General features: G+C 34.6%; 1 protein-coding gene across 2 annotated transcripts in view; it reads left to right on the top strand.

Annotated features, from left to right (window-relative positions):
• Positions 1-306: 306 nt before the first annotated feature.
• The window catches only part of cbc (protein CLP1 homolog), a 45,672-nt gene continuing 30,924 nt past the window's right edge, over positions 307-15,054 (top strand). The window contains exons 1-4 of one of the 2 annotated variants that reach the window (XM_075355899.1): positions 307-389; positions 713-869; positions 6,323-6,484; positions 13,960-14,179. In XM_075355899.1, coding sequence (XP_075212014.1) covers positions 762-869; positions 6,323-6,484; positions 13,960-14,179 — 490 coding nt within the window. In that variant the 5' untranslated portion in view covers positions 307-389; positions 713-761. The remainder of the gene's footprint in view (positions 390-712; positions 870-6,322; positions 6,485-13,959; positions 14,180-15,054) is intronic. The other variant, XM_075355976.1, reaches the window with a different exon arrangement.

Genomic DNA, 15,054 nt, shown 5'->3' with positions numbered 1-15,054 from the left:
TCCGAATAGACATAAGACGAACATTAGTTCTATATTATGACTCGGTAAGAAAAACGCTGAAATGCTGTCCACTATGGGCCAGGGGGCGCAACCCCCCTAATAATAAGTAGGTATAAAATAAACAGCTTATGATTTACATGATTAAAAAAAAAATAGCTAAGAAACATTGAGCTGGAGTATAAAATACATTAATACTTGTTTTTCAAACCCACGGAATAATTCTCTTAAAAGTTTTCTTATATTTTAAAAAATAAAACAGTTAATACTATATATTACTCTCACAGGGAAATTTTACCTCTGTGTAATGTAAACCACTCGTAGTTATTATGAGGTATTGTTTATGTTGTTATCGCGTGGTTTTGGTTTCTATTTGTGAAACAAGTTATTTCGTGAGTTATTGCTTTAAATCTAATTACATTAGCTATTATTTATATTATAAGGTTGCATTTGTGAAAGTATTAAGTATTTGTTTATTTATCCGATAAGTCAAATGTTGGTTAATTTATTTACAATTACCAATAATGTTAACCTAACTTATAATAATGTTATGTTGACAATTGGAATTATATACAATTTTTTATATAATAATCGTTCTAAGACAATGAAAAATGTTGTTCCAAAATTATTATCTTTAACTTTGGTAGTGTAAACTTTGTTTTGTTTTAAAAATTGTAAGATTTTAGCAAATCAATCTTTTCAATGTTGTCTACAGGTAGTGTTGTCTACAAAGTCGTGTAAGTTGTTAAAGTAACCCAGTGGCAATGGTTGATGATAAGGAAAAAGAGGGTGAAGTTCAAGAATTTGTTTTAGATCCCGATGCAGAATTGCGATTTGAAGTTGAAAACAAAAATGAAACAGTGGTAGTTGAGGTAATTAGTTTATTATGTTTAATTATGTTTGTACTACATTATTATTTTTAGTTATAGTTTTGCATCTACAGGCTGAAACATATTATTTTTTTAATAAAATCTTTGTAATGGTAAAGAGACATTAGGTGTCCAGGTCAGCAGAAACACTTTAGGCTGCCCAATCTGTTCAAACCCAATCCCCTGCTCATGCAGATTTAATGAGTTAAAACCGTCAACTGAGCAGTAGAACCCTCTGGCCTTTAGACCCCCATGCATTGCAAGAGGTGTAAGTGTAAGTTTTGACTGTTGTAACTAACAATTTGAAAAAAGTTTTAAATTAATTAATTTAAATAAAAAGTCAAGGTACTTGTTGGTTAGCGTCCCACCTAATTTGTTTTTTAATATGGGTACTGATAAAAAACACTAAAAAGTTTGAAAGCTTGTTATTCCTTTCAATTATCATGTGTAATTTATATATTTAATTTTAATTAGATGATGAAGTTAGTGAGTGTTAGGTTATTTTTGGTAAGGTTATCAATAACCTAACCTTGCTATGCTCGTTAATAGCATCTAACATTAAATAATATTAAAAATCAACATTTTTTTTAAGGTTATATAAATTTGTAATGGCATTTTTTGACAAAAAAGGTGAAAAAAAATTATAATAGGTGTTATCCAGATAACCGAAAAAGTAAATGATGCTAACCAACAAGTGCCTTAATCCTAAATATACTTTTCATTTTTTATATATTCTATTAACAGAATTATGGCATACTGAAATTGCATCATTGCAAAATCAGACAAAATAAAAAATGATTTTCATACATAGGTTCCATTAACTTGTACAAGTTTTATTTTAGCAAAGTAAAACTTTAAAGAATTATGAAGAACAAAAAATGGTTTAATATTGTATAGAACCTTTTTCAAACAGTTGGTTCATAAAATAAACTTTTCAAATACATGCTTTATTTTTATGATTGCAATAGTTCTTGTCTTTTTTAAAATATTTTGTTACTGTTGTTAGTAGTTGATGTCACCATGTTCATTTTGGCAAATTCAATTCAAAGGAAAGAGCTTTCGGGTGTGTGAGGAACCAGCCAAGATGTATCGCTGTTACTCAACTGATAAATTCTGTGTAAAAATTAATTTGGCCAAGTGTTCTACTAGTTGGTTTTAAGTATTGGTAATTTATTTAAGTACTAATAACTTGATGCGGACTTTGACCCGCTTTCATAATTTAGATCTTGTGTTTTCCTGATCCTAAATATATATACTGTAATACCTACATTCATACTATATTAAATATGAAGATGAACAAAATTTAGGTTGATAAAGTAATTAATTACTCTATAGAAAATTATACTTACGAAAACTGCACATCTTTACACTTTTATTAAGTTTTCGAGTAATAACCAATAATGCCAAATTGCATTTTTACAAATTTGTTTCTAAACATGAAGTTCTAAATTTTGTTAAATTAACTGATAGTTTATTCTTCCTAAAAGGATTGTTTGTGAAATAATCATGTGCTTTGTATTGTTAATTATCCCGCAGGAACAAGTAAGATTATTCTTTGTAACAGCTGTCAAATGTTTCATGTTTTGTTTTCTTTATTTTTTCATAACTATAATTGTACACAACTCAATTCTGTTTTGCTCTTACTGTATTCAGATAAATTTGTAAATTAAAAAGCTGCTTCACAATCTTTGTTGAAATGAAAAAAAGTGAAAATTTACATTTAATTTAAATGTGTAAATTGTAGAGAAATTCCATCTCCCTAAATATATTTCACTTTTTTTTTTGTTAATCTAAAACCTAGTAAATGTCAAAAATCAATGATATATTATAATCTAAAAATTGTAACCCTATGTGTAATATGCAAAATGCATAGTCCACTTTCTTCTAAAACGTCATTAAGCTATGTCTCACAGAGTGGAATATTAATTAGTCAATAGATGCTACAAAATTCCGTCCACTTGTTGAAATTTCTTTCCTTCCCAGAGCTTTCTTTCACCTTGGAATATTGAATACTAAGCATAATTTTTGCAATAAGAACTTTAAACTTCTTTGATAACTGAAATTTCTGTTTTTCTTTCTGAGAAGACTGTATAACCCGTTTCTTCACAACACTTTAATTCTACTCACCTCATTTAAAAAATGGAATATTTCTGCTGGTTTTAAAGAACAACCTATAAAGTGTGGTCTATAATAGAGTGGTACAGATAGCAATAAGGGTACCTTCATCTCCTTGGATTAAGAGATCGTTCCTAGAAAGCTGGTTATCAGTATCGTAACGCATCTGGAAACCACTGTTTTAAAGATCAGATTTTATCTGCAGGACAAATAACATGGTTGATTGGAGAATAAAATATTTGTTTCATTTCTCTTGATTAATCTGTGTGAGGGGAAATGTATAATAACACGTGAAGTAACACTGAATAGTGGTCGTAACGTACCAAATGGGGAGACCAGCCATCCAAACCATCGCATTCATCGGGAAGCAGCCAATCGACCCATAAGCAACATCATTGTGGTTTACTCTGGGCTCAAATATATCTTATGTTGGAGACTCCATAGTCAGAGTGTTTCACAAGCATGAGCAGCTCGGAATTCTACCTCGTTACACCAATCCCCTTCAATCAGTAGCAGTGCGTCATCAGCATAAGCGATGACATGACAAACCACATGGCAACCTTAAACACAACATCGAATCGAATTCTATGATCCAAAGAAGGGGACTCCAAACACTGCCCTGTGGGCATCCACAGGCTAAAGTCTTACAAATCTCCGAGCCGCCATCACGTAGGGAAACAGTCCGATGGCTGAAATAACTTGAGAGCACTTCTAGTTCATTTCATGTACACTTACTCTTCTGCATATGAAACAGGGCAGAGGGCCACCATAAGTTGTTAAATGCCCCAGATATGTCTAGAAAATCCCTAATACATATTTACATGGACTGGAGGAAGCTATATCCATTATCTTAGTATGGCATCCTCAGTGCTCTTACCCAGTCAGAAACCATGCTGGTTGTCCATTAGCAAATGATCAGTGGCCGATCTTAACATTAATACGCAAATATAGGACCTTCTCAAAAACCATCCCAATCATGGGCAAAAGCGTTAGTGGATGGTAAAAAGAACTAATAGTAGGATGTTTGTCGCCACCTTTGAACAACAATGCCAAGTCTCCACCTTTCCAACGCACCGGAAAAAAGTGGCTGGCAAAGAGCAACCTATTATATATTCTAGTTCAGGACACTGGAAGCGATTGGACAAGAAGTTCCACTGTGATGCAATCATATCCGGGGGCCTTGTGCTGTGCCTTGCTACAGATCACCTGGTGCACTTCCGCCTCAGTGATCTCAGAAGATTGAATGTGGGTTTTGAAAATCGCGACATCCCGCCTTACACGCCAGTGGTATGACTGAATAGTGGTACCCTGAACTAATAGGAATACTCAGAATAGATGTATTGGACTTACATGAAACTAGATGACCAAGCTCAGGAGATTTATGAATTGGCTAATTAAAATATACTACTGAAATAATAGTAGCACTTATTGCAAATGAGTTGAAAATATTGCCAGTTGACCTGTAATCTGTTTTACGCTAATTGCAGATAACAAATTTCAGAGTAAAAAAATAATCAAGAAATTAAAAAAGTTGTCCTTACTGCAGATAAAAATGAACAAGAATTTGAGTAGTTTTACAATAAAGTGGATCATATTTTGAGTACTTAGAAATTCAAAGGTGTTAAAATTGTTACGGGTGATTCATGTAAAAATGAGGAGTGATGTAGAAGCTTTTGGATTGGCTACATGTAATGAAAAAGGAGAGATTTCTGTCAAGAGAACTAATTGAAAATTACAAATACTTACTACAATCTTCTAGAAAGAATATTATACACCTAAAATTTGCTTGAAAATTACATGAACATCATTAGAACCAAATGGATTTTCATTTTTATCAGTAGATATTATCAAGATTTCACTTGTTAAAACATATCCTAGTATGTTATGGAACTATCTAGCTAGACTGCAATAATAAAAGAAGGAAATGAGTGTTTAAGTTGAAATAAGAACTTGTTACGAGAGATATTTGTTGTTTCCTTATACTATTCAACCAATATCCAGAATAAATAATCCAGGCAGCACCAGCAGGAGAGACTGTAGTTATGTAGATAAATAGAAGCCTGATAATTCATTACTGTTGGTGGAAATTTGTACTGATTTACCGTTAAGTTGTGGAAGACAGCAAGGGATTCAGATTAACACTAAATGTTATTAAGACCAGGTTTATGTTTATCCTAAACTACATCAGCAAATCTAATAATTAGTATTGAAACTGTTCAAAAGTATTAGTATTATTCTGGGATAATAATAGATGTGCTAAAGTGCTAAAACTCGTCATTTTAAATCAGCTGATTCTGAAGTCAAGAGTTCTCAAGTTCTAATCCTAATAAAGGCCTTTATTCAGATTTGAATGCTAGATTGTGGATACCAGTTTTCTTTGGTAATTGGATTACAGTTAACCGCTCGTCTCAGTTACGGTCGGCCAGAGTCTGTTACAAGACTGCATGCAAAGAACAAATGATGCAGCTGCCTATGGGCCCTGAATCCTGAAAGCTGCATTGGATACCTGGAGATTTCTGGTTATTCATACAAAAATAAAATAAGTAACAGAGAAAAAAGTAATGAATTCAGTAATGAAATGGAAAATCAAACAAAAGTCAAATAAAGTCAAAATTTTGAGGTATATATTTACTCTATTTTACGGTATGGAAGCCTAAAATTTAAAGAAAAACAATATGGTCAGGTAGGTAGAAAATCAACAAGAAATAGCCTCAGAAGATCGTTGCCATTACTGTAATTTTTTGTACTGGTGTAGATGTAGTTTTGAATTTTTTCCCTGATTGCGATTTTGTGTGGTGGCGGCTTTTTAAGCTTATTACTTCATATTTCCTTGTGTCACTTGTTTGTAAGTCTGCCATAAACATTACAGATTGCCTGAGAGTTATAGTTGTAGTCTCCTCAAATAAATTAAGCAGGTCTTAATGATGAGACATATAATTGATTTTGTAAATCAAGAAAAATATAAAACAGTTTTCAGTTGGTTTGCTAGTAAACATTATATTTTGTATACGAGACTAGACAGCACTGCCATTTTTGAAAAAAATAATATTTGAATTTTTATTAATCTTTACTTTCTGAACACCCCTTGGTGTACTTATTTGTTGGGTATTAATTCATCTAATATGAAATAATAGTAATAATAATTTATTGAGTCTTTAAATAGAGAATATGTTATTGAAATCTGAAAATAATATTCAGTAATGGGCCATGGAGATAAATTAGATTTATTAATGATTATTTTTTTTATTTTGATCATTATTTATTGTTACAGAATGTCATTTTTGTTAAAGCAATAAAAATTTATTTTTTTAACTGTTAACAACTTCAATTTTTTATTTCAGGTAAAATCTGGAATGGCAGAGATATTTGGTACTGAACTAGTTAAAGGAAAGAAATATACATTTACAACAGGGGCCAAAATTGCAGTGTTTACATGGCACGGCTGTACAGTAGAATTAAAAGGAAAGAAAAATATTAGTTACATTGCTAAAGAAACTCCAATGGTAATGTGCCATTAAGTCTACCGTACCTTCCAGATATTTTACTCATTATCTAATTTCTTCTTTTTTTTTTTTAATTTTAATTATTTTCATGTTGTTTTTAGTATGGTGTAGTACAGTTTAGTTAAAATTCATATCATCTTAGACAATAGAAACAAATTCTTATAGGATAATTAAACAACAGGGTACACCATAATCAAATAGTGCCATCATAAAATTTAGTTTGCACTATGACAAAATATTGTATCTTCTCAATGTAGGAACCAAGTAATGTGCAGTTGAAATGGATTTTTTCTATCCGTAACTTTAATTTAACCATGTTAATGGACACCATCTTTGGTGTCCATGTAAGGTAAGAAATTTTTATAATATGTAATTCACTAATTAAACATACCTTTTATAGCCATTCAGATATCTTGGGCTTTACTAACCAGTAGTCCATAACTTTTGGGTGGAAATCTGTTCAGAAGTTTCCTACCAAAGGCCATGAAAAAAAAATAGCCTGCCTAGTGGCTTCTAATTTTAGTCTTCTTTGAAGTAGCACTCTTGAGACTTCACACAATTAACTGAATGATACTCCACTGTGACAACTGAACTTTGGTTTCTGGATCATTCACTTACATAATTTTTTTTTTCTTCAGCTTCCCTGGTTTTGTCCTGAATAACTCAACCCAGAGAGAGGAGTTTCCTCTGATTCTAATGAGCCTTCCCAACCGTCAGCAGTATGTCCAGCACGCCAGGTCGACCCACTGGTTCTGGATCTTTTCTTCATGTGCCTGCCTCTAACTGACAAAGCGAGGTTATCCCGGGCCCGGCTATGCCTTTCCCAGTATTCCCACCATGTCAGCCAAGACTTGGTCTTGGTTAATTGTTTTGCCTGCTCAAGCTTTGGGATGGGAAGTCTGGGACCGGCTATGCTGTTCCCGGTTCTCAATCCATCCCCGGGACTTGGTCGTGATTTTTTTTTCAGACCATTCTCCATTCTCTATTCAGTCATTGGCTTCTTTTGTCTTTATAATTTCTGTCACCAGTGATTCAATCTTATTCCATTCCACAATGCCTTCAAGGATATACTTCACCGTGGAATTCGGTTTAATCCACTCCAATCCATGCCATTGTTTAAAGTTCAACCCATTTACGACACTTGTAATATGTATGTTCAGGCGAATCAATATGTACAGTTGGGCAGCACCCTTCACCTAAAACAATGAAAGTATTCGCCATATTCTCCATGGCCAGAGAGGAGCTGGGTAATGTAATAACCCACGTCCATGACCCCTCTCCAGCCTAGGTATTCATCCATTTGCCCAAGTGTGCCTCTTCCCACACCTCCTGCCACTCCTGATATAATAGTTTCTTGGACATTCCTTCATATTTTTGTTTTCTATGCAGAGCCATTAACCAAATAGGAGCTACTCCCGCCAAAACCTCCACCACCACAGCTGACACCCTTCTATAGGCCGCAGAGATCAGACTGTGGCACCCATTTGGAGCCCATTAAGTGACTTAGAGAATTAATGTCTTTCTCAAATTTGTTTACAATTTCTTGAAGATGTTTACTAAATAAGCCATTCTGTGTAAACCAAACACCTACATATTTAAAGTGTGGCATCATACCAACTTGTATTCCATCTATGCTGACACTAATTTGTTTTATTTTTCTTCAGCCCACTACTGCCACAACTTGAGTCTTAAGAGAAGATAGCTGTAGCCAAGTGCTTATTCTTCTGATCATCAAATTGACTGCTTGTTCCACCTCTTCCTCTGTCTGCCCAGAGACTAACAGCCAAATTATCTACATAACCTATCAGCGACATGTTGCCTGGGAAAGCAAGCCGCAGCATCCCATCAAATGTGATATTTCATAATAATGGGCTTAGTACAGAGCCTTGGAGCACAGCTCCCTGCATAAGGAACCGTACTTCACCTTCTTTGGTTTCTATCAGCACTCCTCTTTCATGTAAGCAGCTATTTACCACTGCTCTGAGATAAGGGCTGATCTCTCTTCGCTATAATTCAGCCATAATAGCCGCCCATGGTATACTATTAAAGACATTGTGTATGTCTAGGAGGACCAGTAAAGAAATCTTCCTGGTCTTCCATGTGCTGGCCCAACACGAATCTGTCCAGGCCTTCACATGGCCTAATGCATCTACCATGGATTTGCCACTAATAAAACCAAATTGACTGGCGAAAGGCCGCCAGTTGTCTCTATCTCCATCCAAATTCTCTTCATAAGAAGTCGCTCATACAGTTTTCCAAGTGTTGGCAACAGACATATTGGGGAATAAGTCTGGGCATGTCCAGTCGGGGTTGGCTTTGGAATCATTATCAGTCGTCCCTGCTTCCAAGAGGTTGGGAAGATACTGTTCCCCAAAGTTTTAAAAGAGCCGTCAAAACAACCCAGTGATGCGACACCGTCAATCCTTTTAGCAAGCTTCCCAAAACCCAGTCAGGTCGTGGGATTTTGTTCATGCTCATCCTAGATATTGCCCATAGAAGTTCATTCATACTGAATCTTCTCTCCTCATTACTTATGACATACACCAGATCCGCCTCATCCATTATGAAAAGTTCTTGAATGGCTCTTAGCGTTTGTCCACGAGTTAGAAGGCGGAGGGGTACACCAAATCTTTTCATCAACACCCTGTTCGCCCTTCCCCATGAGTTGTCATTTAATTGCTGAACCAAGTTCTTCCAGGCTGCACACAGAGAGTTTCTAGTCCTTTTGTATACATTTTCTAGTTCTTCTATTGCTTCCAGTCTACACCTTCTCAAGAACTGAAATTTACATCAAGCCATGTCTCAATTTCTCAATTTATCGCTTTCTTCCTTTAAGCTAACTATGAATTCTTCTGGGGTCAAGTCATGTCTGGACTCCAGCCTGGTGCTCATCACTTCTGAAAAGGCTGCGATTTGTGTTTCTGTCGGCTTTCAGTTATGTCTTTTGATCTGACGTGTCGATTCTCCAATAGAAAGATTAAATTGGATTGTGAGATTATTACTAGAGAAGTCCTCTGCAAGCACCCTCCAGTAGTCCTGTCTCAGCGAAAGCCTCTCAGTAACCGCCATTATGTCCACAGTGGAACTAGTCCCTCTGCCAGCAAAGGTTTTATTAATACCAGGTGTGTTTAGTGTAACCATGTCAAGCACACCCAGCACCGTTGCCAATTTATATCCACATTGGGTTCACCTTGTCCCACCTAGCTTGATGCATTCAGCATTGAAATCGCCCGAACAACACCTGTTTTGCCAGAACAAATAAAAGTAGGTTATTTCCTGGTTAGTGGAACAAGCTTTCATTCCAAACTCAAGAAGGTAGTTTAAGTGTCAGGATATGTTACAACAGCATGTCAGAAACCAGTTGTTTCTGCACAGTGCAGTTTCCAAAGGCATGATGACAATGTCTATCATGCACAGGAAAGGTATGTCAGCTGTAATGGGAGTAATTTCAGTTCGTTCGTGAGATTGCCCTTCTTAAAAAGTAGGGCAAAAACTGCTATTTCCATCTTGAAGGGATTATAAGAAGTACTTAACTCACGAAACTTAATCTAACCAAACATTTAATTTGTAGCAACTACAGACAGTCAAGCTTCTTTTTAAAAAAAGAAAACCAGGGATGTGGTTTCTTGAAATGTGATTTAAAGAGGTTATTTCAGTTGTTATATGAGCCAAATCGTATCTCTAACCACTACCATTAGCAAGCTGGGTAAGGAAAAATCATTTTTAACCATCATCTCTGCTATTCAGAATATAAGTTTCATCCAACCTAACCACCAGGCGCTATCTGCTGCTGCTTTATTGGTGCTAAGCTTTTATAACTGCTAAGCAAGATCTCTGTTAAAGCATCTTCTAGAAAAGTAAATACTCCATCTTTCAAGTCTTCAAATCTCCATTTGTCCCTTGGGTACTGCTTGAGAACAGTGATGACCTCGACTGAACAATTTTTTTTTTTTAATTTACTACCAAAAAGAAAAGATACAAAATGTAATAATGTTTATTGTAAACTTATTGTCTTAAACAAATAAATTCTATCTACTTAATAATTTAATAGAATTAGACTGATTTTACAATGGAACATTGTGGTCTATGTTCCATGTAAAGAGAACTCTTTGTCAGGGAACATGATCCAATTACTTTATGTTTACAAAAGACAAAACACTTCCAACAACAGAACAGCATATCGCTTCATGGCTATATCTATGAAAGATACGCCAGCTCTATTGATGATAGAGGATGTGATGTCGCAATTTTTATAAAGGATATTATAGTGATAGCTCAGGTTCTGCTTGTTACTCATGACTTGGCAGTCGTATCGGTCACTGTACCCCCAAAATTAACAATTGCAGTTTGAGTATTCCACTGGATCTTTCCATCCTCTTTGATTGTTGATGATTTCAGCACACACCACTTACTGTTGTGGGGGGGGGGTTCTTTGTATTGTTCTGTGAAAATATATGATTGATAAAGTGAGACATGTTTGCTCCTTACTGATTGATAGATGATCGACCTTTATATTCTCTTTTGGAGCATGGCCCATCATTGACCTTTTCTTGTGATTACCTTCTCTACTTCCTCACCATGATCAGATTGTTTCCAGTGATCATAAGCCAGTCATCATTATCTCTAAGCATGGTACTTCTGCTGTGCTTGCTAAGCCACAAAGGTGGATTGTTGAAAAGGTCAATTGAATGTAGATTTAATTAGGAGTATGATGTATGTAGTGATCTGTTGAAATAAGAATAAATTTCTAATTTTTCATAGCTAATAGTCAAAAATGGTTTCTTATGGGAAACCTGAGTGGCCTCTGTTCTCTTTGTGGATTGATGATTACTATTCAAGCACTTTGAGAATAAAAATTTAGTTGCAGACCTTCCACTGAATGTGTTGTGGTGTATCGTAAGGCTCCTTTATGAGTGTTTTTCTAGTCATTAAGCATGAGTCATAAAGTCATGTGTTAGTTCTATCTTTTGGACTACTCCAATGTCAATCGTGTAGAGAAAGCTTCAAATAGCTAATGACTCTTGTCCAGCACAGTTGCCCCTAGGGTTGATATGTGATTGCACTCTGGCCACAAACTCTTGCAAAGTGGATGACACATTTGCTATCTGTTTTAGATTAGTTTCTCACTGTTTGTCATACTGAAACCTAGAATTTAGGAGGCACAAGCTGCAAATGGAAATGACCTTTTATTAAAAATTCAAAGAATGAATTGAATTCCTTTTAATTTGATTAAAAAATTCTCTTGACACTTTCCATAGAAATGATAGTATTAGTTCTAGTATTTCTCACCTTCCAGGTGTAGTTCTGCAGCATCTTTTATTTATTTACAACGATCTACTGACAGGTTTTCACTGCTTTATAGTCGGAAGCCTTGTCATTCTTATCTTAAAAACTGGTAATAACAAGACTTATCCTTCTAGCTGTCAATCTATATTGTTGACAAGTTCTTTGTAAGATGATCAAGAAACTGATTAACAGTAGGCTGGTTTGTTATCTGGTGAAATTCTCTCAATTGCATTACTGAGAATATGAGAAAATAACAGTGTGACTTAGGCAAGATTGTTCTTCCAGTGGCTTTTACTTTTCTACTACTTGATTTATTTTCCTTGAATCCACGATATAAAATGCTTTTCCTTCACATTAGCATCTTGTCATTGCCTTCTTTGGCTTAAAGGCAGCATATGACACAGTTTGGGAAAGGCATATTTTAAATGCTGAAGGAGTTGAGAATAGATAAAACCATGCTGGCCTTTATAAGTTTTCTGAGCAATCTAACCTATTGTATTCATATAGAGACAACACTTTTTAATAAATTAGAAAATTTAGAAAATGGTGTTCTATCGGTAAATATACAGTTTTACCTTATTTGTAGTGGCAATAAATGATATAGTGAAATGTATCCAGAAAACCGTTTTACATTTATATTATATGTTGGTTTTTCAACATAGTTGTTGCCTCTAGTTCCTCAGTCATTGACGAGAAATTACTATAACTATATCTATTATATGATACAAATTTTCTGGCTTTACCTTCTCCCAAAGAAAATAGTTCCTTTTCTCATCTTAGCAAACAATATATACCTTGATTATGGATGAACTGTAAACCAATTGAAGTACGCTCTACCATAAAATTCTTAAGAGTCGATTTTTGATTTATGATTAACGTGAATTAAACACATTAAGGAGCTGCAAGTAAAATTTAGGTAAACTTTTGGTATGTTAAAGAGTCTTGTTGAATATCTGTTAGGATGCTGATTCGATAAGTGTGTTACATTTTTATGGGGCTCTAGTTAGTCCACTTAGATTATGGCTGTGCAGTATATTCTTCGGCGTGAAATAATGATGCTTATGAGCTTGAGCTTATGTTAATGATGCTTGACTGAGCTCATAATTTTTTCCTTTGCCTTGATATAGATGCCTTTTGCTTAAGCTCTGTAGCAAGCTTATTGGTTGACGGTATTGAGCCATTACGTTGGTACAGAATTCATCTGTTATCCTATGCAGCCGGAATCAAAGTTCAATGAGAACATCCACATTACTATATTCTCAAATGTCTATTTTCATTGTTTTAAAGAGGATCGTGTGTGTGTGTGTGCGCGCGCATGTGTGTGTACAATTTCTGTAAATACCCAAGTCATCCGTTAAAATAATGTGCATTTATCCATCGCTAATCCTAATGTCATTTGCAATTTCTCAAATGGCCATCTAATGATCAGTTGCACACATTGTTAACAACATTTTTATTTCAGCTTGTTAATTGCCTACTGGTGCACTGGTCATTCTCACCTGATATGTTGCCACTTCAGAAATGGTTATACTAATTTGTATAATCCTAATAGAAATGTTATTGAAAATGGTTAATTTTTCAAATTGTTTGTCTTGGGTTTTTCCAAGCTTTTGAAGAACTTTATATAGTAACATTGTTAAATACATACTTATCATTATAAAATCTTGCTATACTGTTGTATAAAAATCTTGCAGTTGCAATCGTCTATTAGATTAACATACTATGAATGACACTTAACGATAATGTAATCCAAAAAAACAAAAACAATGTGCACACTAATTACTAATGCTTACTTCTCAAAAATTTTATTGCTCACATGTAAATGCATTTCATAAAAAAAAAAAAAAATGGTCACAGTCTTTTTGGGCTGACCTTATAGCTAATTGTAAAAGTATTCATCATTTTTTTATCTCTTCTGCCATTTAAAAAAAAAAATTGTCATTATTTTAATGTCTTTATTTTTTCTTTATAATATCAGTTTTATTTTAAATAATATGAATCCTTGCATGTTTTTTTATTATGTCTTGAATGTACTATTGCATATTTTTGATTTGTCTAATGTTTCATAATTTGTGGTTTTGGACTGTGTGAGTTTTCTGTGTTAGTTTCTGAGAAACTAATTAACTTCAATTGGCAAGCTGCTGAATACATGATATATATTTCTCAATTTATTTTTTTTTTGTTTTCAGTCTTTTTACCTGAACTGTCATGCTTGCTTAGAACAGTTAAGACAAAAAGCTGAAAGTGAGGGAAAAAGGGGTCCAGTAACTATGATTGTCGGGCCTACAGATGTTGGAAAGTCTACTGTTACTAGAATCCTCCTTAATTATGCTGTTAGAATGGGTCGTCGACCTTTATTTGTTGATCTTGATATTGGTCAAGGACAGATTTCAGTACCAGGCACAATAGGTCAGTTTTAGTTAAAATATAATAGCATAGTTTTGAATTGTTAGCTTATACAGGGTCCGGCTTATAAACCTGATGATTTTTGAGGGATAATAATTAAACTGTGTTTCGTACTATTAAAACATTTAACATATAAAATTAAGATCAATTTTTGCAATTTATAGTGAATTACTTACATAGATTTTTTTTATTTGAATATGATGTCATCCAAATGTTTTCCATTACTCCTAACACACTCACTTAACCTCATTCTAAAATTTGACATTGCTCGCTGAATCACTTGTGGAACTGCTTTAATTTCTCGTTGAAGGGCCTCCTTGAGTTCTGCAATTGACTGTGGTCGACTACTGAAGACTTTATGTTTGAGATACCCCCACAGAAAAAAATCACAAACAGCCAAATCAGGTGAACGCGCTAACCAAGGAATGTCGCCAAATCGGGAAATCAAATGTCCAGGAAAGGTTTCTCGCAGAATATCCATTACAATTCTCGGCGTATGGTTGGTGGCACCATCCTGTTGAAACCAAATTTCATGTCCTTGAAAGTCATTCAGTTTCGGTTGCAGTAATTCATTCAACATGTTTACGTATCAATGAGATGTTACTGTTACTCTGCGATTTAACTCCTCAAAAAAATACAGGCCAATTATGCCGAACTTTGAAACCGTACACCACACAGTAACGTATTGACTGTGAAGTGGTTTTTCAAGAATTTGCTGTGGATTATGCGAAGCCTAATAACGGTAATTTTGTTTATTCACAAATCCTGACAGATGAAAATGCGCCTCGTCACTTAAAAGAATAATGGCATCCTGATGGACATTTTCGAGGATGACCTCGCAAGCTGCTTTGCGAGACGCTCATTTGCATTAAGTTGCT

This window comes from Lycorma delicatula, chromosome 1 (assembly GCF_047948215.1).
Source record: "Lycorma delicatula isolate Av1 chromosome 1, ASM4794821v1, whole genome shotgun sequence".
Taxonomy (NCBI): Eukaryota; Metazoa; Arthropoda; class Insecta; order Hemiptera; family Fulgoridae; genus Lycorma; species Lycorma delicatula.
Note: the sequence above shows the minus strand (reverse complement) of the source record. Positions and strands in the feature narration are given on the sequence as shown.